The sequence below is a fragment of the Rhea pennata genome, chromosome 11, assembly GCF_028389875.1.
Source record: "Rhea pennata isolate bPtePen1 chromosome 11, bPtePen1.pri, whole genome shotgun sequence".
In the NCBI taxonomy this organism is placed as follows: Eukaryota; Metazoa; Chordata; class Aves; order Rheiformes; family Rheidae; genus Rhea; species Rhea pennata.
This window is the reverse complement of record NC_084673.1, coordinates 1674662-1698055: the sequence shown is the minus strand read 5'-3', so window position 1 is coordinate 1698055 and position 23394 is coordinate 1674662. Positions and strand designations below refer to the sequence as shown.

The window sequence follows — 23394 nt, the reverse complement described above, 5'->3', positions numbered from 1 at the left end:
TCACGGTGAGGAACAACTCAAATGAGAAAGCGGCAAATACTAATGGGAGGTAGGGGAGAGAGGGAACCTCTTCATTCAGTGTGCAATTAACTTCCTTCTATAGGATATCTTTGTCCCCAAGAATTTCACAAGTGTCAAAAAAAGATCAGCTTATAATAATAGTAGTAGTTACAGAAGGATGTGGTAGAAATCTTCCTGCTGAAGCACATAAGCTGGCCTCTGAAAACAGTGGGTAGGAGCATAATTTTCTCGTGCAGCTCCCCTTTCCTACATGGTCGTGTTGCTTGCTGGTAGTTTGCTTCATTGTTCTTGCACCTCTCTTTGAAATGGATCTGGGCACTGTCTGTGTGTTGGAATTAGATGGGCCATTGGGTTATGTAGTATACAATTGCGATATGTTAATTTTACTTGGCTTTTGAGACATGAAGAAATGAGTTGTAAAGCAAGAGCTATTAGCGCCAGAGCTATGCTTTGTATCTGCTGAGCGGAAGCCAGTGAGTACTGCTATCAACATAGCTCTATTTTAATCTACAGATTATTTTATAGCACAGAAAAATGTGTCCCTTTTCTCCATAAAAAGGGAAACTGATGTTCTCAGATCAAGCTCATAGCTTACTGTACAATTGTTCCCATTTAGTTTGCTCTAAAATTTGCTAATACTGTTTGACTCAGGCCACAGCAATGGTGGTACAAAGGTACTACTGAAGTAAGGTTCCAGTATTTGCTACCAGCCCCTTGACTTGTCTTACAAGGTGAAAATAAATGCTTGTGAAAATACAGAAGGCTGGGCTTACAGCAGAGGCTTTAGAGGGAGCCTCCATGAGTTGGAGATTTAACGTAGTTCAGTCATATAAGATTTTTGGAGGATTCCTCCAGGGATAGGATTGATTTCTTTTAGCCAATGGCTGTGTGTCATGGGCAGAAGAAAGTATTCTAAATGTGGAAACTTATGTGAAATATTAATATTATGGTCCAGAAGAGTAAATAAGAATGAGGCAGAAGGAGGAAAGTTTTTATTTTTCTGACTGTGTGGTTGGGCATCATTGAAGATCTCACAGACTGATTCATACTTTTCAGAAGGCTTTTTCAGAAGTACACTTTGAGCTTGTACATGGAGTTTCTAGCTTTATTTGCTGAATCTTTTTGGTTTACACTAGTATTGGCTATTTCCTTTCCATTTTTGATTTTTTTACCGTGTGGGGCCTATTTCATAACTGATGTGAGCTTTGGCAATTTGCAAGAGCCATGTTAATAGTGTAGGATATTGAGTATTAGGCAATCACCTGTGTCTGTACATTGTGGTATATCCGTCACGCTCCTGTGGCTTCTGATTTTGAGGTTACCAGTTGAAAGCATTGATATACTTTGCTGGAAAATCCTGTGGTTTCTGTACGTAGTGTAGGACATAAAATCTTGGGGACCATCCAGCACACTTCACCTGTACATCTGCAGCTGTTACACTCTTAATAGTCTTGTATTTGCTCTTTTTTCATACTTTAAGAACAAAACTCTGAAGTAAACTATTATGCTTTATTAGTATAGCAAGCTATTTTAACATTGTCTTCAGCTACTGAAACACTAAAAATACGCAGATTTTTTGCATACTAGAAAATGCCATATGTAAACTGGTTATTGCTGTCCTCCTTTCGCAATGCATTGCTCTTCTAGGTCTTGCAAGCATCTGCACAGGCCTTTAGACGTCCTCCATGTAAGCTGTAGTTATTTTTGGATTTCTTTGAAGAAAACAGCATTTAGCATATGTCACCTTGTATGTATGTCAGAATTAATGCTTTAGAGTATCTTATTCAAGGAGTAGGTCGTTGTTAAACATTGTTCTATTTTCTGCACAGCCTGAAACACAGTAAGATGCACTTTGGTGCAAGCACCACATTTCCTCATGCCTGAAAAACAAAGATTTGTGTAGTTTGCATGATTCACAGTATATCTGGGCTAGCAAGACAGGCTGTTTGAAAGTGTGTTAACGCATTCTTTTTAAAAAATATTTTCAAACAAGTTACTGGTCATACTCTCCCTAAGGAAGAGTTGAATGACTACTGAAGTGTTTCTAAAGGTGCTGGATATCTTATCTGCACCACGCTAGTGTCTCAAACTAATGTTTTAAATGTGTTGGCTAGTGCATTTTTAAACATGACCTAATTTGCTAGTCTGTACCCGCGCACACAAAGAGAAAGAGAAGTCTGTAGTGCCTGCGTGTCTGTGGAGGGAAGGGGGGACAGCATAAATCCTTAATTTGCTCGGCCTAACTTCCATAGTTTTGTTTCTCACCCCTTGTTTCTAGGTTTGCTTAGCTTTTAGCAAGCCAGGGTGCTCACACATGTTAAAACAGGATGTGCTGTGCGGCTTGGTTCAAAGGCCTCACGTCCAAGCCTACGTGGCTTGTACGTGGTCACGAGCTCCGCTGTCTGTTGTGGTCTACCCAGTGACTTGAGAAGTTTCTTGGTGGAGAAGGTGTAATACAGGCCAGATCCGGAGGGCAGAGGACTTGCGTTTGTGCAGGTGGTTCTGCACAAATGCAACTTCTTTCTGGGTTTCCCTGTCTTGCCCTGTATGTGGGGCCAGCCTGTCGGGAGCAGATTTGTGTGCCGCAGACTGGTGTCGGATTGAAAAGGTGGAGGCAACAAGTGCTGTGGGGTTCATCTTAAGTCACTTTAGGAATATGCTGATACTACAGGATCAGAATTGCTTAAACTCTTGCTTAGATTCGGCATGGTAAAACAAAGGGCATGATCCATCATCCAGATCTCCCCGGGTAGCCCAGCTGCATATTTCAAGGGATTATCCTTATCACCCAGTTCCTCTTCCATTGAATTGCCTCGGAGATGCCAGGCCGGCCGCAGCAGAGTCTGACACCGGACACTCGCGCAGGTGGGGAGTGAGAAGGGCAGATGTCGCTCCCGTGCCATTTGATCGGGCCCCACTTAAGCTTTTTGGATTGCGAAGCCTCCGCGCGGAGCGCGCTGGGACCGGCCCCCGGGCTCGCTCGCTGGGCTCCGGCTGGCTCCTCCGCGGACCTCGAGCGCTCGGCAGCCCCAGGCTCGCCGGCCAAGGCCAAGCTGCTGAGTGCCTTGGGGCTCCCTCCGGGGGCCCTGTGGCCGGTGGGGGGACAGGGCGGAGGGGGAAGGCTGCTCTTTAATTTAAGTTTCTCTGCTCAGGCATCTCTGCCTCCCAGAGGCCTGCTGCCAACAGAGCTCTCCTTGTTTACCCAACTCGGAGGAATCGGTTTACAAGGCTCACAAATACCCTTTTCACCTTTCCCATCAGAAAACACCTCCCGAAACAATGAGGAAATTGGACGCTGCCACCTGATAGCTCCCAAGGAACCTGCAGAGCAAGGAATTCGCTAAGCAAACAGGCTTCTGTGCGCGGCCGGCCCTGCGCGGCGAGCGCCAAGGCCGGCCTTCGTGCGGGGCGCTGAGCGCCGCGGGGCCGCCCGTGGGGAGGCCATCGCCCGGCCCGGCCCGGCCCGCGCGGGAGGCTGTGCTGCTCGCTCCCAGGGTGGAGGGAGCCAGTTAAAGGGATGCCCAAAAACTACTTCCAGGGGCTTTACGTGATCAACCTGCTGATAACGCCAGCAAGTACCACCCACGCCCCCCTCCGGACATGCTCCCTTCAAGCGTGCGGAGCTCACAGTGCCCTTTTTTGTTTGTTTTTTTTTTTGTTTATTTGTTTTGTTTTTTAACTTTAATGATTGTACTTCATCTTTCTCACTGCTGACCCCACCACCAAATAAATAAATAAATGCTGGGACATTATCTATCAGCTGTTAACCGATGAGATACAGACTCTAAAGTTAAGCTAGAACCTTCCTCCTCATCATGAGCGCTGCAAGGAGCAGAGGAGCCCAGGGAAGGGACACTGAGGATACCTAGAAAGCAAGAAGATGTGTGTGTGTGTGGGGAGGAACCTGCCGAGGTGTCGGGGCAATCGGGAAGGCTTCGTGCTCTCCAGCGACGCGCTCTGTGGCTGTCAGGCATGGAGGCTGCACTCCAGCTGCACGAGCAAGCCAAGCAGCTTCCTGCCCTAAATCCCCTCGCAGCAGCACAGAAGTTTTGGGATGAGGAAGCTTCTTAGCTATCTCCTTGTGGTTGCAAGGCTCAATCTTGTAAAGTGCTTGAGATTTTTCCGATAAAAAGGAGGCATAGCTGAGTCGAGCCTGATTCTTACCAGTTTTAAGTGCCTGTCTGTTTTTGCAGTGGCTTGGACTGTTTCAACTAAAGCCTTTAAACTTGAGGTCCTCAGGGCAAAAATATGTCTGTTTGTTTCACAGGCTTTTAAAACTTTTGCCGCCTCTGATGTCTGTCTGGCCCTGGAAGGGACGGGAGCACAGCGTGGTGGGCTCGTCGCTCCAGCCCGCATCGCTGCGTGCACCCCAGGCCGTTGGGCCACAGTTGGCTCGTGAGAGTTGCGGTTGGAGGTGCTGGGTGGTCGGCGAGTGTCGGCTTTGTGCTGCGTTCAGGCAGGTGGGGAAAAGGCAGAGCGCCGCGGCCGAGCGTGGGCTGCAGCCCTCTTTGCGTTCTGCCTTCGTGTGTTTCTTGGCTTGGAAGGTCCCTTTGGCCGAGTTGCAGAGCCGAGTGGCCTGGATGGCTCCCTCTCCTGAAAGGCCTCCGCTCCGCTGCGCCTGTGCTGCTTTCTGCTCACGTCATCTGCGTTCGGTGCCTGTCACCTGCATCTGCCCTCGTCCTGCAGCCCCATGGCTGCAAGGGAGGCTGGTTGCTACAGGTGTAGGTAAACACGCTTCCATCTCCGCTCCTCTTTCCCCGTGTAATACGTGTTGGTGTTTACCTTTAGAAGGGTTTTGAGATGACAGATGCTGCAGATAAAGCAATGGCATCCATACGGGAGTTTTACAATGTGGTTTCCTTCTTTAAAGAAACTCTATCATGATTGAATAAGACCTTGATGGGAGGACCTGTGGAAACAGAAATAGCCAAAAGTGCTGTGCTCATTTTGTGAAAGTGGTTGCTGTAAAATTTGTGTGACTGTGCTTGCTCCCGCAGCCTTGGAGTAAGCAAGTGGCTTGCTGGGCTGGAGTCTCCATCCTTGGAGATATTTAAAAGCTGTCTGGGCACAGTCCTGGGCAATGTGCCCTAAGTGACCTTGCCTGAGCGAGGGGAGGGGGTTGGACAAGGTGTCTCCAGAGGTCTCTGCCAAGCTCAACCGTTCTGTGATTCGGTGCTTCCCCTGTTTCACTGGAGGAGCGCTGTCTCCCAACGGGCGTAGGGGAGGATTCGCTGTGAAAGGTGCTGGGCGCTCCCGGGCCGGGTCTGTGGGTGCTGGGCCCTTTCTCGCTGGGTGCCAGTTTTGCCTGCAAGGACCCCTGTGAGATGGCTCCGGCATCTCTCACGCTGTGCCGCATCTGCAAGCATCTGGCTGCTAGACAAGGGGCTGGTGGCCTCCCACTGTATGCACTGGCTCCGCCCCCTCCCAGTCCCTCCCAATCCCTCCCAGTCCAAACAGGGGCCAAGGGAGGAGAGGCTTCGCGGGCTCGTTGCCCTCTCTGGGTCAGGCTGTGTCACTGGCTCTCCTGCGCCTCTGGAGCTGGCTTATTACCCCTGCTGGAGTTGTCTGAGATAGGTATTTAAGTAGGTTATTAATTCAAGCAACAGCCACCCTCCTTCCCCACGCTTTGCCAGTCTGCCACATCCTAATTTGTCTAATACAGCACATGTATCAAACTGCATCCCAAAGTGCTTTAGTATGCAGATGCCAGGCACAGTTTCATCGTTAAGGTTGAATTGCATTTTGATTCCCCTCCGCCCCACCCTTCAGTCAGAGAAATCAAATTCTTTGTTATGTGCAAAGAATACAGCAGATCCTTCCCAAAATTGCAGTGTATGCTCCTAGGGCACAATGAATTTCCTGATTAATTTAAAAGTAGGTCTGTTCATTCTTTCCAGTTAACATTAATTTAAAGATGTGTCCTTGCAAAGATAAGTCACCTTGTGTCAGAGTGTATTTTTTTTGCCCTCAGTGGACCCTCTGAATCAAAAATTTCCCATACACAAAACTTGCTCTAGTGACGTACACAGGCTCCTTCTGGAGATGTTTGGATGCTTCATTTTCTCTGCTGCTGTGATAAATGTTTTTCACCTCCCTCTTTTGTTCCTGGAGAACTGTCCCCTTTGATAAAGGGGACCATTTTCAGTCCTCTGTAGGATGGTGGTCACAACCCATTGCTTGTGACGAAACAAAATTGGGGCGAAAAATTGTGATATATGGTGAAGAGTTCAGAGAGCAACGGAAGATATTTTGACAGCGTACACTCAGGAGTTTCTTATCGTTGCTAATGTTGTAGACCCTTTTAACTCAGAAACAGCCCTACTTTTAGAGAAGAGAGGGAGTACACTAAGGGGGAAATGGAGGAGAAAAAATCAGGGAAATTGAAGGACAAAGGGTAAATGTGTATGCACGCAGGAATGTTGCTGGCAGGAAGCAGCAGTTGGAGGGTGCACATTGTCTAGGCTGCGGTGGTCTGTGATGCAAAGCAGATACAAGCCTCCTCCTCCTAATCAGCATGTCCTACTGGGAGAGGCACTGGGGGGAAAACTGGGAAAGCTGCTCCTAGAAGTTGAAAGTGTAAGAGCATATCCAAAAGCCCTCCTTGGAACTGTGTATCTGCATGTAGGGAGAAATGCTGAGTGCCTTAGCTGATGGCTGTTTCTTGCCCGATATTAACGTATGAAATTTGAAAAATGATCCTGGGTTAATTCCCAGGCAAAAAACTGTGCGCTTATGAAGTTGAAGTTAAATGTTCTTAGAAGAAAATCAGTTTATAATTATAGCCTCAAAATAAATAAAACACACAAACTTTAGTTCTGAATCATATAAGATTAAGAAGTGCCAATAGGATATAGTGTTTGGATGTTCCCAGCTGTGTTCCCACGACTGCTTTATGTTCCCCCTCTTCCCCATATTTTTCCAGTGCTCTTATAATTAAAAATCAACTTGACCTTATCCAAGACCACAAGGACTATTACGCCATAAATGCTGGTTGATGTCATATGGACTGATAGGTTTGCAGTCATTGCAAATGCCTCATTGGCCAAAGCAGCTGTGATGGCTTTCGTGGTGTTGAGATGGAAGGTAGATAGGAGCTCTCTTTGCCTGCCCTGGAATTGCAAGACATCTGCTTTACTTGTTTGTGGCTTCCTGTTTGGCATCTCTTGGGCAGAAGGGAGCCAGCAGAGGCTGAAGGAGGGAATTTGAGTCACTTGGGAGTTCTTTGCCAGAAAATGTCTGACTCAGCCCAACTGTGGAGAAACGAATGTGGGATTCAGCTGCCTCTTAGGGTGGGAACCTGTGAGTGAGCGTGCAAGTGTTTACTTGTGCTGCATGTCTGTGGCCTCTCACAGGGTGGAGATGGTGAGCAAGGGGAGGGAGGGGCAGGGGCTTCTCTACATCGTCTACTAAACGTCTCCTGGGATTGCATCAGGGCTCAGGTAGTGGGTGGGGGAAGCCTTTATTGCATGTAATGCTTTGGAAATGGTGTTTTGGCAAACAGCCAGGTGACCTACTTGGTAATGTAAAGGCAAAGCAGGGCTCATCTGCCAGAAACGCTGGGGCTGGAGCGGGATTGCATCGCTCGCTTGGCGAGTGGCTGCAAATGAGCACAATAAGGTCGTTTTGCTGCCTTCCATTGTTCTCCGTGTTTGGTCTTCACGGGCCAAGAGCGTGGTCATTTAGGAGTTAAGTTTCCTGCTCTTTTATGAGGTTACTGTATAGCCTTGTTCCAGAAGTCATGACTTTTATGAAACTTAATTACTTCCCGCAAGCTTACATGGCAAAGGTGCAGCTACTGAGCTGATACCTGTGCTGCTGGTATATCAAAATTGGAAAGATCCTATTTCCCCTTTCAGCCTGGAGCCCTAGTGGAAGCAGTGGCTTCCTTTTGACCTGACAGGTGCCTCTGGAGCTGTAGCTGACAAGTTCCTACTCGTGCTTGAGGCTGAGTTGTAGCTCCTCCTGTATGTGACCCAGCAGGAAGGATTGGGCAGATAACGTATCTGAATTAAACTCCTGAGTCTGGACTGGTGTGGATAAAAGGCAATATTACCTGCTGTTTCTGTGTCTTGCCTCATCCTGTTGAGCTGGCTGAAGGCAAGAACTAAGGCTACTCCACTCTGACCCACTGGGCTAGAAAAGAGATGCAGATGATGTCTGTCCTGGCTGTCTCTTCCTATACTACAGCTTAACCTGAACTTTGGAGTGCTTGCTAAGGGCATCAGGGCATGTGTGTGGGTTTGAGCTCCACCTCCTGTGCCTGCCTTCTTGGAACCTGTTGTGTAAATCTGGAGCTCATGCAATGAAAGGCCTAAAGCCTGGGCTGCCTGGACTCTGGTTTCAGCTCCTTGGCTTCTTGCTAAGACTTGTATGAGAGCCACGGAGCAGGTTAGTCTTGTATGTTTGTTCTTGTTACTTTGGTGCCTGTAGTCTCAGCCTGTGCAGCTGCCTCTGGGGAGAAGAGGACCTCGTGGCTCTGTTCCCGAGGAACTGAGCGTGATTACCGTTGGAGCAGGGTGATGTGGGGACTGGTAATGTCTGAGAGAAGAAGAGGAGAGCTATAGATGTACAACCTATCAAGGCATGCTGTCTCCAGTCTTCCCAGTGCCCAGATTGCATCAGGCAACTGCAACAGAGAACTTTGCAGTAACCTCCATTCCCATGCTATCTTCTATGAAGAGTTCATTACATTGCTTACATCAGGGTAGATACTCCGCTGCTTCCCTCCTTGTTGCCCCATTCTCTACTTTGCACTGAAAAAATATCAGAGTATTGCTCTACAATAATGAAATTTGATTATTAATTATCAACATATTGCCTTCCTTCCCTTCGCTTCCCTTAGTAATGCCCTGCCTTCCAGCCCCAAATAGCTTTTATCCCTACTTACTCTTCTCTATCCGGTCCTCCCACGCTCCTGGGCATACTGTTGCGCTGTGGCAACTGAGGTGTTGGTAAAAGTTGTCCTGCTAGATACTTTCTTTCTCCTTCCATTTAAGGACAGGAATTCCGTGGGTAACTGGGGTGTGGACGGGATCCCTCCCCACTCTTTGGTTGTCAGGACTGCTGCCTGTGCCAGACCATCCTGGCGCTGCAGGAGGCTCATGACCTAGGTGTCAAGCATGGCAGCTTGCGCAGAGCTGTGTAGTTCCACGAGAGCCCAGGCTGCAGCAGGCTGTTGGGTAGTGTTGTGCAGTTCCCTTACAGGCCAGAGCTGCCTGCTAGCTTGTGTTATTTCCAGGCATGGGCCTGGGGAAGGGTATCACCTTCTCAGCAGCAGGAAGGTTAGGGAGCAAGAATGAACCAAGGGAGACCCTTTTTCTGTTGATGAGCAGCCTGCACTGGCCCCTTGCACATTCAGTGATGGTGAAGGAAGAGGAGAACTTTCTTCTTGTATCAAAAAACATTTTGTGGAGGGAAAACAGCAGAGTTTCTGCCTGAAACAAATCGTATGAAGCCGTGTAGCGCACAAAGTGGGGTTCGACACAGGGAGAAATGTGGCGATGTTGTGCAGGCTGTGTGGTTGCTGCCCATACAGTTCTCTGTATAACTAACATCTTACCTTCTCTCCTTTCCTTCCAGATTCATGACTGGGAAAGGGCTGGTCATCTACCCGGAGATTGGGGATAAACTGGACATTATCTGCCCCAAGGCGGAGCCGTCCAAGCCTTACGAATATTACAAGCTGTACCTGGTAAAGAAGGACCAGGCAGATGCCTGCAGCACTGTCATGGATCCCAACGTGCTGGTGACTTGCAACCGGCCCGAGCAGGAGATTCGCTTCACTATCAAGTTTCAGGAGTTCAGCCCCAACTACATGGGCCTGGAATTCAAAAGACATCAGGATTACTTCATTACATGTGAGTCACCCTCCTCTTCCTCACTGCCCAGCTTGCAGTCCCCGGGGTCCAGAAGATGGGGCGCTGTGTGGGGGTTTCCCCGGGGAAACCGGGCTGGGTGCAAGCCGCTGCACCGCATCCAGCGGCCCGCGGGAGGCCTGCGCTGGCCGCCTGGAGAGTGTCGCCAGGCACTTGCTGCTGACTTGGCTGGTGCTAATAGCTGACACGTATGGAAAATATTTCCCTGCTGGATGGGAGAGGGGAGAAGGGGGAGGGTGGCTGGTGCAAGGGGAGGAATGTGCTGCCGGCCAAGTGGATTATTAGCCCTTATCTAGCCAGCATGCTGTGCTCCTCACTGCCCCTGCCTCTGTGCCCTGGACCCCATCCTTATGCAGCTATAGGAGCAGGGAATGCTTTCTCCAGCTTGTATTAGACCTGGCATGGAGGAGGAATGTGTTTCTCCATGTCTGAAGCGTTTTTATGGTGCTGGAGCTTATATCTGATAACAGCTTCTGAGTTTAGAGGTTATATGGGGCCTTTCTTCTAGCGCTTACCCTGGAATTGGGAAGATGTTGATATAACAGTAGGATCCTGGTGTAATAGTGATAAATTAACCACTCAGCCTTGCTTCGAGATAGCAGCAAAGGCGAAGCATGCTGCCTCCGTGGAGCAGCTCTTGCATTTGAAAGCAGCCTTCATTGCCGGGGAGAAATATCCTACCCATGAGCTTGTTGTGGTCTAGGTGGTTATAAAATTCTGTATCCTGGGTTGTACCCATTGCATTTTCCTTTATAACTTTGCTTTATTGAAGGTGGGGGGTGGGATGGCTGGGTTCTCTCGGAGCCTGCAGTCCTTGCGTGCAGGAGACCCGCTGCAGGGATGTGCCTGCCTCGCTGGAGCCTGTGCCAGCTCTGCGGGGCTGTAAAGGAAGGAGACGGCCTGCGGGATTCCCCACTCGGCACAGCAGTGGGGCGAGAGCAATCCTGCCGACAGGCCGGGCCCTGCGAGGAGCTTCCCTGCAGCCAGCGCGGCTCTGCTGGGGCTCGGTGCGTGCTCTCCTAGCTCGCTGGTTTTCCTCTTCCTTCCCGTGCCATGGTTTCGCCCGAACCTCGCTGTTTCTGCTTGACTGGGCGCATTGCATGCTAACCCGCTGTCGAAGCAGCAGGGGAAGGGCACGGTGCTGCCGCCACAGCTCATCTGTCACCTCCCGCCTCCGCGGCTCCCTCCGTGCTGCTTCGCCGTCACGTGCCGCCGACTCGCCGACGGGCAGCCCAGCGCAGAGGTCAGCCTGCAGGGTGGGAGTCGAGTGCCGAGACGTGGACTCTGCCGCATTTTGTTCAGCAGCCAGTCTGTTTTAGCCTGAAATCTTTGCTGGTTTAGGGGTGGCCAGGACCTTGCAGGCAGCTTTAGCTGAAGGTGCCGTGGCTGCGGGGCAGAGCGATGCCCTAGACGTGCTGCCAGCCTCTGTGGTTTTCCCTAGGGAGCCATATCTGGAGTTTGAGATGTCTGTGTTTATGCTGCAACATAAACTGAGTAAACCTGGTACGCGAAAAAAGGATGAACTTCTCTACAGATCACTTCTGAGCCTACCCTTGGCTCTTCAGCAGTAGGTTTTAGTTAGCTATTTCTAACGCGCACCTCGAGACGAAGGGACTTGCGGCGCTTTCTAACCAAGACGGGCCTTCTGGTCGTCGGCGGGCAGCCCGGTGTCTCTGCAGCGCGGGTGACGCTCGCTGCCAGCACTGCCTTGGTGCGCCGCGAGGCTCGGGGCTGGAGCGCCGCGGTGGAGCCGGTGCTGCCGGAGGGCCCGGGCGCTCCGGGGCGGCAATCCCGAAAGCCGCCCAGCTCAGCTCCGTGCAGAGAGGGCCCCTGCGGCGCCCGCCTCCCGAGCGAGCGTGCGGTTCCCCAGCGCCCGGGAAGCGCGCAGGCGTCGCTCGTGCCTGCTCGGTCTTGATGGCCCTTGGCTGCAGCTGGCCGGGCCGGGAGTCACGGCGCCCGCTGCCTCGAACGCCGCTGCACGACGTCCCTGTGGCTGCGGTCTCACCTCCTGCCGGCAACCGGGGCTGTCGGGCGCTGGCTGGACCAGAAGGCCAGCCCTTCCTGCAGCGTCTCCCTGAAGCATGGCTTGATTCAGGGCAAACGAGGAGGAGCGGGGCGGCGGGGGGAGACAAGGGAGGGGCGAAATGCGGAGCAGCGCATCCGCCTTCCGTATTCTGGGCAAACGCCTGGGAGCCCGTGGTGGCCACCCCCTCCGCAGTGGGGGTCGGTGCAGGTCTGGGCGGGGGCGATGCCGCTGGGAGCGGGCTGCAGCCTCGCGCTGGGACCGCGGCCGGCCCCGTCCCGCCTGCGCTCAGCCTCGGCCTGCCGCCGCTCGGGCCCTGCTCCAGCCGTCTCTGACTCTAATTTCTCCTGACTTCCCGGCGCTTTGAAGCGGGCCTCCGCGGCTCGGGGGTTGCGCGGCCGCCGCGAGCTGAACTTTGGCCCCTGGGTGGGCCGAAGATGCTCCTGTGATCTGGCCGTGCCCACTGCCGAGAAACCCCAGGAGCTCTTTCTGCCAAGAAATAAAATAGCCAAAAAAACAAAGTCAGAAGTCTCCTGAGCAGACCACCCACGTGCTGCCGCTTCTCTTTCTTCCCCCACTCCGCTCCCCAAGCTTGCCTCGAACACAAAAGGTTTTTTCTTCCTTTTCATTTGCTGGCGGCCCTAAGCCTTAGGGCAGCCGTGTTGAAGCGGCGAGGAGCGCGGGCGGCGGCGGGACGTGTGCCGCTGGGCCGCGGCCGTCCCGAGGCCGGCTGGAGGAGCGCGCCGCTGCGGCGCCCGCGCTTCCCGGGGCCCGAACTCGTTCAGCGGCGGCTCCCCCCCGCCTCGCCTTGCCCCGCGCCGGCGCGGTGCATCTGCCGGGCTTCGTTTAGGGCTGCTTTAATCGTGCAGGGGCACCGCCTCGGCCCTCGGCTTAGGCTGCTCTAGCGATGAAAAAGGCTTTTGAAAGCAAATGTAACCTCCCTGCGTGCTCTGAGTCCTCGCGCCGAGCCCCTCGGCGCAGCTGAAGGCTGTCATTAAAAGCATCTTTTCTCCCGGGGTCGGACAGGGAGAGATGAGCCCTCTTCCCAGAGCTTTTCATGAAGAGCGAGACGCGAGAGCGCTTGGCTGCGAGTCCGTGCCTGAGATGAAGGCTTGGTGGGGGTGCCCGCTGCCTCCGGACACCGTCTGCGGCGGCCCGGGTCCGGAGCCGGGTGCTTTGCTCCTGTGTTGATCTGAGAGTGCTTCAGTCAGCAGACCTGAGTTCAGGGGGGTCCTTGGCTTCTCCTCTCTTGGGCACAGATCGAAGACGTAACCCTTCAGCGCGCGCAGGGTGCGTGCCCAGCACCTGACGTGTGCAGGGGAAGCTGCCCTAGCTGGAAAGCTTTTGTGCCCCGGTGTCCTGCGCGCTCCGTGCAAAGCAGCTCTGGAGCAGTCCCACGCAAGCCCCTTCCTCCTCTTCGTAGTTGAACCTGGTCTTTGTAGCAGCTGGTGTTTTGGGGGAGAGTTAACTGTAGCTGGGCTTTCTGTAGGAGTCTCTTTCCATACCAGCTTGGGGTGCCCAAGCAAGAAGTGGATCTGTCCGAATGTGTGTTTTGTAGTGACTTCTCCTAGCCGTGGTGACCCTCTGCTGAGGCGTTGGGGTAAGCTGGTTTTGCTGTGGGTCAGGAGCAAATTCTTCACACGGTTGTAATCTGTGGCAAGGCACATTTTACACCACTGGAAGATGGAGTGAAATATATAGTGTTCTTTCTGCTGCGTAGTTCCTCCTGCCCTCTTGCCTGGGAGGTAGGAGGGTGAAATATAACAGGCATGAATTCTTTTCCCTTTTTTCCTTTTTTTTTTCTTCTTTTCTTTTTTTCCCTTTTTTTTTTTTTTTTGCTAGTGAAAGTGCACTTTTGGAGGCTCATCTGCAACGCACAAAGGCAAGCCCTTGGGCAGACTGCTGAGGAGGTAGATGAAGGCTTTCGGGTAGTTTTTATTCGGAGAGGTATGTGCACAGAGGTGAATTCCACTGCCGTTCTCTGGGTCAGCAGTGAGGTTTGGATTTGCAGTGTCAGTACCAAAGTATACTTATTAACAGGCATACAGTTACTCTTCCCTGCATGCTTACAGAGCTATTAAAGGAGATGGTTGCTTGTGAATGGTTGAAATGGGAGGGAAGAGTATGATTGCTTAAAAATAAATTATCTATTTGCTTTTGGGGATACTGAGAGCAAAAAGCTCTAGCAAGAATGACATTGACCCTGAAGAATGTTTTCTGAAGTGTGCTGTCCTAGAGGTCTTGGCGTAGGTCCGACTTCCCACCTGCAGATCATCTGCTCCATGGTCTGAAAGCCTGATCATAAAAACATTTCTGTTCAGCCTTAATTTTTCCCTGTTGCATGTGATTTGCTCTGCTTTCTTGCATCTCGTTGTCCCACTCAAATAACTTTCCTCCCTTCCTCTGGTGCCTGCACTCTTCAGATGCTTGTGGGCAGTTCCAGCTTCCCCATCACTTACACACTTAGCCAGCCATACAGGTTTAGCTCTCTTAACCTCCCTTCATAATTCACTCCAGCTCTTAATTGTGTTTGCTGCTATTCTTTGAACTTGCTCCAGTTTTACTATCTCTGGTAATGAGGTGCCTAGATAGAGATATATGAATCCAGATGTACTGGCACCAGAACTGCATGAGGAGGAACTCCCAGCTCTGCTCCCCAGGATGCAGTAGCTCTGGATGCTGTCCAAAAATGTACTCGCTGCTTCTGGTGCCATATTGCTTTGGCAGGGAGATGGCTTAGATGACGTGTTTCCTCAACCTAACACTTATTATATCCTTGGACACGTTTATCTAATTTGTTTTCTATCATCGTCACAATAGCATTTTGATGATGATGATGATCCCTACAGTCCTTTCTGTGTTTGATTGGGTGCAGAAGAGTAAAGGTCCTGAAGCCAAGCCTTATTCAACCTTTTCATATTCTCCAGGTAGTTATTTATAATTCCAGGCAGACACTTGAGGGGCAGTGTGCTGTCCAAGAAGTATTGTTCTGTTTTTCCAGAACAATACTTCTGCGTACCCCTTTGTGAAGTCCCTGAGCGCACTTGAGGTGTTTGACCTCAGTCATATGACTCAACCCCTCCCAATGTAGTGTTATTCAATGCAGCTAATAAATAGCCTTCTTTCTCTTCATTTGATGAAAATGCTAAAATAAAAGTGAGGCCCCAGTAGGTATTAGCCTCATAAATCTAATGCGTTTGCTGTTTATTGTTACTCTTCAAGTTCTTCAGTCACCTTTGACGTAATAATGTTCATAATCCAACCTAACTTTTTTTGGCAGCACGATTTAGTGAGACCAGATATATTACAAAAAGAGTGTTTCTTTAAACCCCTTGTCTTGCATTTCTGTTTTTGGATGCAATTAGATTTCTGGCAAGAATTACTTGTGGTAACTTCTACAGTGTGGGTTTCATCCATGGGCCTTCTGTCTTCCTCAGCATTTTTCTGTTGCTTGAACTTTAATGTGAAGAAGGGGGTTACATATGTGTGCCAAGGGCCGCCAGAATCTTTCTGAGACATGTCACCCTCCTTGCTTTACTTGCTATACTTCTGCTTCTCCAGCTTCTGACTCTTCAGATATAGTAGCCATTGGTTTAAAAAGTCTTTGGTAAATGCTAGCTAAGAGTAGGAGCATGTGTGAGAGTGTCTATGGAGCAGCTTGAATAATTTAGTCCTTTTTGCAGTTCTGGTATTTAGTAATTTCCTCTTTCATTCCTTCTATTGCAACTAATGCAGCATTAGCTGGGCTTCTCTTTCTGAAGTGTTGCTGTATCTGATGCAATATTATCTGCGTATCCATGTTACAGGGAGAGGACTGCTGTTCCGGCTGCCAGTCATAACCCCCAGGGAGTGACTTGTCAGCGAGCCAGGTCTTTGCTTGGTTTCTTTGCTGATTGCATTTGAATGTGACCACTTTAATGTACTCTTCATTTTCTGTCCCACAACTTGTTTGGTGAAAATGAGTTGAAAGCAAAAGCGCTTTTTGATGCCATGATGAGAGCTATGAACTTTCGCTGATAAAAACCCAATTAACCAGCTTCCTCATTCTCCACTCAGATGCGTTGGTGCTCCACAAATATGGAACATCCTTGTCCTGTGGGCTAGCAACATACCTTTGAAGACATTGAAAGTCTGGGTGAAACAAAGCCATCCAAAGCAGTGGTGACATAACTGTCTGGTTTCATGGATCGGCTTCTCTTCGCTGATATGTGGGGCTGAAGTGAACTCTGAGGCCACCTCCCCCCCCCCAAGTCTGTTGAGACCTGGGAGTCTCCCAGTATTAATGACTGCGGCTGGAGCTTGATCTCATCCCCTTACCAGTAATCTGGTAGCTGGAAGACAGCATCAGCCTAGTTGCCTATACTTGCCATTTGACTACTTTCTTGTAGTAGTGACAGAGTGGAAATCTATAATGGCTACAGCGTCCATCAGAGATGCTGGATGAATACATCAGTGGTTAACACGTGTCAAGCTTTGTGCAGTTGTGCCCTGCTAACTATACTAAAGCAAGCCATGACGCGTCTGTGCGAGTTGCAGGTGTTGCAGAAGGAGATGCTTGTGGTATTGGTGGGATTCAATGGCAGCCTGTCCCGTTCCATGAAGAGCTTCAGTAGGGTGGTGCAGGAGTGATGGGTCATGAGATGCCTCCAGCCTTGCTCCCCGAAGGAGGTGCTGCAAATGATGTGTGGGAGCTCACAGGCCTGCGTTAAAGACAAATGGGCCTCTAACAGTGTCCATCTCAGAACTTCAAAGCCTATGCACTGGACATGTCAAACCCAAATAATGGCCGTTAGACAACACACGGTTACTTGTCTTGGACGCTTGTCTGAAGACCGTGACCAGAGTAAATGCGATTTTGTTGAGCCCTGTCCCTTAAGCCTCTGCCTCTTTTCTCTTCTCCTCCTCCCTCCTGACCTTTTCGGCTCAGAGTTGTCCCTGTACAGCCCCTGGCAGCTGATCTCATAGCTCAGCCTTTCATGGCACTAATAGGGATGAAAAGCCCTATCAGAAAGGGCCTGTGTCCCTGCACCCAACCAGGAGGTAAATACCAGGACTTTGATCTGCTCCTGGGCGCAGGGGGAGGGGAGGCCCTGCCCAGAGCAAAGGGCAGAGCAGGGGGATAATGGTACCAGTTTAACTCTGTGGCTGCTGGCCGCCCCGTTGGCTCCTTGGGGTTCCCTCTTGTGCTGACCTGCCCCTCTGGAGCTGCTTTCCTGGGGCACCTGCGTGGCTGCCACTGGGAGCCGGGGTGGGAAAATCGCTCTTTCTCAACCTGCCTTGCTGTCCTCAGCTCTGCGGTGGGAACCAAGTTAGTTATTGACAGGTTCAGGCTTTCTCAACGCTAAAGAATTCCCTTCCTTAGCTGAAACTACTTCTAAGAGCTGCTTCTTAAAGCAGACCTAACTCTTCAGCAGAAAACCAAACCTGTTTAGTGCTTGGTGCTCCTGGGAAGTGAGAGGGTGTGCAGCATGGGGTACAACTGAGTGGACTACAGCAAGCCTAACACTACGTAGGCTCCATCCCTTCATCCTGCTTGACTGCTTGCCTCCGTTTCACACTGTTTCTGAGCGCGCTGAGCCACATGCATGACTCTTACATGACTATGCCCAAACGTCTCCGCATGAGTGCCCCAACATTGCTGTCCTCGGCTCTGCGGTGGGACTGCAACACTCCAAGAAGTGTTGCCACACTGGGACTATGAGCCATGCAGTGTGCAAGTGAGTTTGATGTGGGTGTTAATGAATCATGATACATAGCCCTTTTCCATCTTCTTTTAATTTCCAGGATCTGTGTTTTGACATCCTCTCGAATGGCCTGTGTGTGCTGGTTGAGGATTGCTCAGGTTGTGTGCTGTGCGTTTAAAAGCTTGTCTTTCCGGGGAAAATTAGTTTTAGTTGCTATTTGAAGTTTCTTTGCCCTAGGAGTGATGATTTTTCTGCCGCTGCTGTGTAATGGCTGTGCTCTTTGATCCCGCTTTGCAGCACAGAGCTGGTATTAACACAGTTAATTGAGTTCCAGCAATGTTGCTTGGTGCAGAACAGCAGGGCTGATGGAGTGGTGGGTGAAGGGCTCCTGTGCGCAGCACGGGCGAGCAGGCGACTGTCCCTCTGTGCGAGCTGAGTGCTGTGGAGTCAGCCCTGGTTTGGGCTAGTCTTCAACCTGCTTGGGTGTTTATTTAGCACGTACTGGAAATCTCCAAATCCTGTAACTCAGGCAATTCCCGGCAAACTTTAGTCTGTATGTCAGAGTTGTCCTGGAGCAGAGCTCTAAGACCACCTTGCTAGAGTCCTGCTCGGCCTAGAAGATAATGTGTTGGCTTTGAGGACTCTCTGCTCCTGGAGTGTGGGTGCTCCTCACGCTTACTCAGCTGGGGAGCCGCATGTTGTGGGTGTTGCCAGACAGCGTGTTGTGCCAGGCACGTTGGTAAGGTGTTATCAAGCTACTGCACTAGTTGACATGGAATGAAGTGTTGCGAGACTTCTGAGTCATCTGTTGATCCTGCTCCACCCTCAGGATCAATCTGGGCTTGCTTCCAGCAGTGCCAGGATTCACCCCGTTGCTTGATGAGCCTGATGGTCACTCGGCCCAAAGCAGACGAAACACTTGCTGTGTGCACAGCCGCAGTGTGTCCTCCCACCTCCCCCCACCCCCCAAAAAAGGAAAAAATGTATTTGGGCTCACTTCTGTCCTGGTTGCGAGGTTACATCTGTGCTTGGGCCAAGAATCGCACCAATGTAAACTGCACTGTTGCCAAGAGATTCCTGATGTTTATGCAAAGTTTACCTTTGAATCGTAGCTAGGTTTCCTTCTGGCTGTCCCACAATGAGCCCTAACTCCAGTCTCTCCCTGATGCCAAACACCCTGCATGTCTTCAGAGGCTCTCCCTTACTTGTCGCTTAGCCAAGCCAGGCAGATTTAACTTTTAGAAAATTTGCACATAAATCAACCTCTCCAGTTCCTGATAACTTTGCTTGTTCTCTGAACTGCCTCCAGTTTGGTGTCTTTGTAGTGATGACGAAGCTGGAGCTAACTGCACTGCTGCAGCTGCAGGCTCGGAGGGGAGCGTTGCTTGGGTTGGGCGTCTGCGTCTCCCTCTGTGCAGGCTTTCACATGGCAGAACATACAGCGAGCTGGAGTTAGCCTAACTGGGGGACTGACGCTGTCCCCTCGCGAGTCCTTTTCCATTCCCTTAATAACAGATTTCTTATTCAGAGTCACAGATGTTTTGCTACCTAACCAAAGAGATTTACACCCTGTTAAAACTCAATAAGTGCTTTCCTCCTCTCCAGGTCCCAATGGGACCCACAAATGACTCTGGCAGAGCATCAGGTGGAGAATTACGTGGCACTTTGTTCTGATGTATAACTAACTGTTTGGGGCTGCCACAGAGTTCTTGCAAATAATCTTTCTGTTGTGTTGATACTATCCTTTTTTTTTTTTTTTTTTTTTTTGAAGGGGAATGGACTTCAAGACAAAGGCTTTATTTTATGCCCCAGTCCCACCAGGGCTGTGAAGTAAATGAGCTTGCACGGTGCTCCTAGGCACAGGCAGGGGTAGGGGATAGGGATTTCTCAATGCTTTTCAACAGGGACTTCTCAACAGCATTTGGTGCAAAAGAGCTTGAGTATGGAATCAGTGGTCTTGCAGTTGGTAAGAGAAGTCTTTTCTGGCCTTGATGATGTTAACCTGCGATGTAGCTATGGCTCTTAATTATGATGCTAGTTGGGACTGATTATAATTTTTCCATCAAAAAGCTATTTTTATGGGAAATTAAGTTTTCAATTAAACATTACTTGTGTTATCTTTCTCCATGCAACATTTCAGTGTTGGTTTATTGTTCTCCTTCCTCCCCAAAAGTGCTCTAGATAGCCCAAAACCAAACTAGATTGCAAATGTGCTGTAGTACATGAGAAATAACATAGATGCATGATGTCCTCCCTTTTCATACTCTACTTACTGGCTTGTAACATAGCTCATGGCTGCTTCCTGGCCCAGAAAGGCCAGCGTGTGTTGGAGGGAGAAGGAAAGTGGAAAGCACCTGAGGTGCAGCTCCCACGAGGCAGATTTGATGTTAATGCAGCGTTATGGTCGAGGAAGTAAACGTGCAAGTCAGAAAATTAAAAAACTAATATTTTCTTGTAAAATTAACTCTGCCACATTGAACACATTACACAGTTTGTGGTTTGCGTATAAAAGTGGAACGAGTGTCGAATGAAGGTGAGAGCTGTGATATAGCATACTTTGTTTGGCAGATTGATGCTGTTCCCACATTTTTATTTTCCTGGTTTGTGCACTCTCTTAGCCTACTATTGCAGGACAGGAGCGTCAAAAATATAACTGCCCATCCTGTATAAAAAATGAGGTTAACTTTAAAATTCTTATTATTTTCATTAGTATTTCCAGAAGCGTATTTGAATCTTCATTTTTACAATGTGATGTCTTTGCAGTTTGAAACAAAAAATTCAGGCTAGAAAGTCTGACTTCCCAAAGGTATCCAACACATGATCTGTCTTTCATATTCGCTCTGGCTTGCTACCATTTCCCTTGTGCCACGGAGGAGCACATCTGAAGTGAGAGAGAACATGTATTACAAGGAATGAGAGGCCCAAGCCCAGGCGCTTTACCTAAATCTCCAATTTCCTTTGCCGTGTAGGAATAAGTGTGCCTTGGCCCTTGCTCATTGGGAAATGGACTGGAACGACAGAACAATCCCTTCCTTCAGCAGTTAAAATTTTTAGGGTTTTGTGAAAACGCAAAGTGGTTAATTTTATTCGATTCAGACTAGAATCAGCACCGTTAGGTCATTTCCTCCTGCCTTGCTTGGAGACCAAAGCAGAGGTTGGCAGTATCTGCTTTCCCCCCCCGGCGGGGGGACTCCATCCGACATTGCAGCTGGAACAAAAGGCTGAAATCTGGGCTTGCGCTTCCTCTCCCAGCACACGGGTAAGGTCTGTGTTCGCTTGGCGCTGCCGGCTTTCGCCAAAGGGCAGCGTGCCAGCGCATCCCGGCACCGGGGAGCCGCAATAACCGACCCGCCTTTGCAGCGCGACGCCCGCGGAGCGTGAGCCACGGCGGAGGTGCGCGGCCCCAGCCCGCAGCGCTGCGCGGAGCCAGCAGCCCCGTCTCGCAGTGGAGGAGCGAGCAGACCAGCCCTGCAAAGTCCTGCCTGCCCCACCGCTTGCTGCGTTTCAGTCTTTGAGACATCTGATTTTAGAAACTTCGTTTTTGAACCAGGTACTTCCAGCACTGAGCCGGCGTTAGCGTTTCCCCTCCCCGCCAGCTCGTGCCCCAGGGCTTCCCCGAAGGCTGTAGCGCTTCTGGATGCCAAAGTCCCTTGCAAGAGCCACTGCAACAAATGGTGCCTTTGTGTCAGCCAACAACTGGGTTTGCCTCGCATCCCCTCCCTGCCCGCGCCCCCGGCCCTGCCCAGCTGACGTCTCCGTGCTTCCCCCCGTGCTCCGGACAGCTGGAGCCCGTGGAGGTGATGGCCGGGCCTGGCTCCGCGCCGTGCTGCGGAGACGGCGTGGGTGTCTGCCTCAGCAGACGTGATCCTGTGCCTGTGCCTGCAGGAGCTGGGTTTGGAGTTTGCTCCTCTGCTTGTGGCTCTTGTTGTGCCAGGTGAAGCCATAAAAACAGCCTGTGCTTAAGGCTCCCAGCTGCTCCTGGAGGCTGATGCTGTCAGCAAAACCAGCGAGCTTCTTAGCAACAAGCTGGAGGGAGCTGTTGAGGCAAACTTTCTGCCCACATCTGTGGTCTGAACATGAAACGTTGATAGTGGGAGGCTCCTTCCTTGCTCTCCAGCATGCCCTGCAGATTTTGCTGCCAGCTCTGCACCTCTGTGTTGTCTGTAGTTTCCATTAATAATGCCAGGTTTGGAGTTAAATGCTGCAAAACCACTACCTGTTTCCTACTGGCAGGCTAAGGAGATCCAGTGAAGTTGTCAGGGATGTGCTTGAATGAGAATCAGTGCCGTGGTAAACCTTGGTGTGCCGATGTGCCTGCTACCCCGTGCAAACTAGCATGGGTCCTAGTGTGAAAGTCCTGTCTCTGTGCTGCTACTTCTCGAAATACTGCTGCGTCCTGTCCCGGTTTGGCTTGGCTGGAACTGCTGGGATATTTGTTCCTTCCCTCTGGAGGCAAAGGCTCGTGTACGTTAGCTCTACACTTTCTATTGCTTCAGTTATTTTGCCCTAACTAATATTTGCTGTGCTAAGAAGTTGTCTGGCTGATACTCAGGCCTACTGGGAAAAGCTCCACAGGAAAATTAAGGGGAAACCTCCAGGCATTAATCACTTGTTCCTCTTTCTGCTCGGCATACTTGGGTTTTCCTTCTTGCAGTGCATCTGCTGTAGTGGTCTGTGCGGGCACATCGCAGAGTAGATCACTCGCAGGAGCCTCGAACGATGAAATCCCCGCAGGCAGAGGGAATGGCAAACTGATTACTGGGAAATACGACTGGTTAGTGATTGTTTTTAAAATTGCAGCTTCTGAATTCCTGGGATGCCCTGTTTTCTAGCAAACACGTACGTTTTTCTGAACACATGCGAATGTGAGATCTGAACCACAGAGGAGCAAAGACTAGGAAGCAAAGAACGAACGTGGAGTATTGCTTTCCAAGCTCAGGTTTGGGGGCTACGATGCTCTGGCAGCACTGGAAGACGGTGGCAGGTGGCTCGGGCTGGGGGGGGGTTGGCACGGGGCTCTCCTGGCGTAGCGCCCGGGTGCCAAGGCGCCTGTGCGGGGCCACGGCCCGAGCCGAGAAGGGCCGCCAGCGCGGCGTAGACCTCCTGGCGGAGGGTGGGTGACCCGAGCCCTGCGCTGAGGCTCTTGTACCCAGCTGCCTCTTAGGAGAGGCCTCTTCAGAGACCAAATCCGCTAGTCTCTGCCTTCCCGCGGCTCCTCTGCGGGTCCCGGTGGGGGAGCCCGCGGGATGCGACTCCTGGAGCCTCCCGACGGTCAGCGGTGCTGCAGCGCGGTCCCAGGCTGCTGGCTGAGGTGCCCAGTTTGGGCTAAACTGAGCCCGTGCGGGCACCCAGCAGTGAGCTACCTGCAAAAAGGGGTGGAGGAGAGGAGGGAGGCGTGACAAGGCAACGGGGCTGGGTGGATTGAGGATCTGGAGCACAGATGCACGATGAAAGGCAGCTTTTGTTAATGAAAGTGGAACTTCTCTTCAGTAATAAACATGAAAAGTTTCCTGCAGGGCGGTATAACTTTTGCTGCTCCCAGGGGCTCGCGCTGTGACAGCCTTGGTGGCTTTGGCGGGCTGCTCCTGTGTTTGCCGCGCGCCCAGTCCCGCGGCGGTGCCTGTCCGGCGGGGCCGGGCTGGCTCTTTCCGCAAGCTGGCGGTGGAGGGTGCCTCTCCGCGAGGCGTAGTCCTGGCTCGCCTCCCCTCTGCGCGGAGGGCCCAACGGCACCACGCGGCTGTGCCCCTCTCCGGGGCGGCGGAGGTCCCTCGGTCTCCTCCGGCTCCGCGTG

General features: G+C 50.9%; 1 protein-coding gene across 3 annotated transcripts in view; it reads left to right on the top strand.

Moving 5' to 3' along the window:
• Window positions 1-23394, top strand: part of EFNB1 (ephrin B1) — a 73940-nt gene that overhangs the window by 35245 nt on the left and 15301 nt on the right. For all 3 annotated transcript variants that reach the window (XM_062584767.1, XM_062584768.1, XM_062584769.1), the window contains exon 2: window positions 9601-9878. In XM_062584767.1, coding sequence (XP_062440751.1) covers window positions 9601-9878 — 278 coding nt within the window. The remainder of the gene's footprint in view (window positions 1-9600; window positions 9879-23394) is intronic.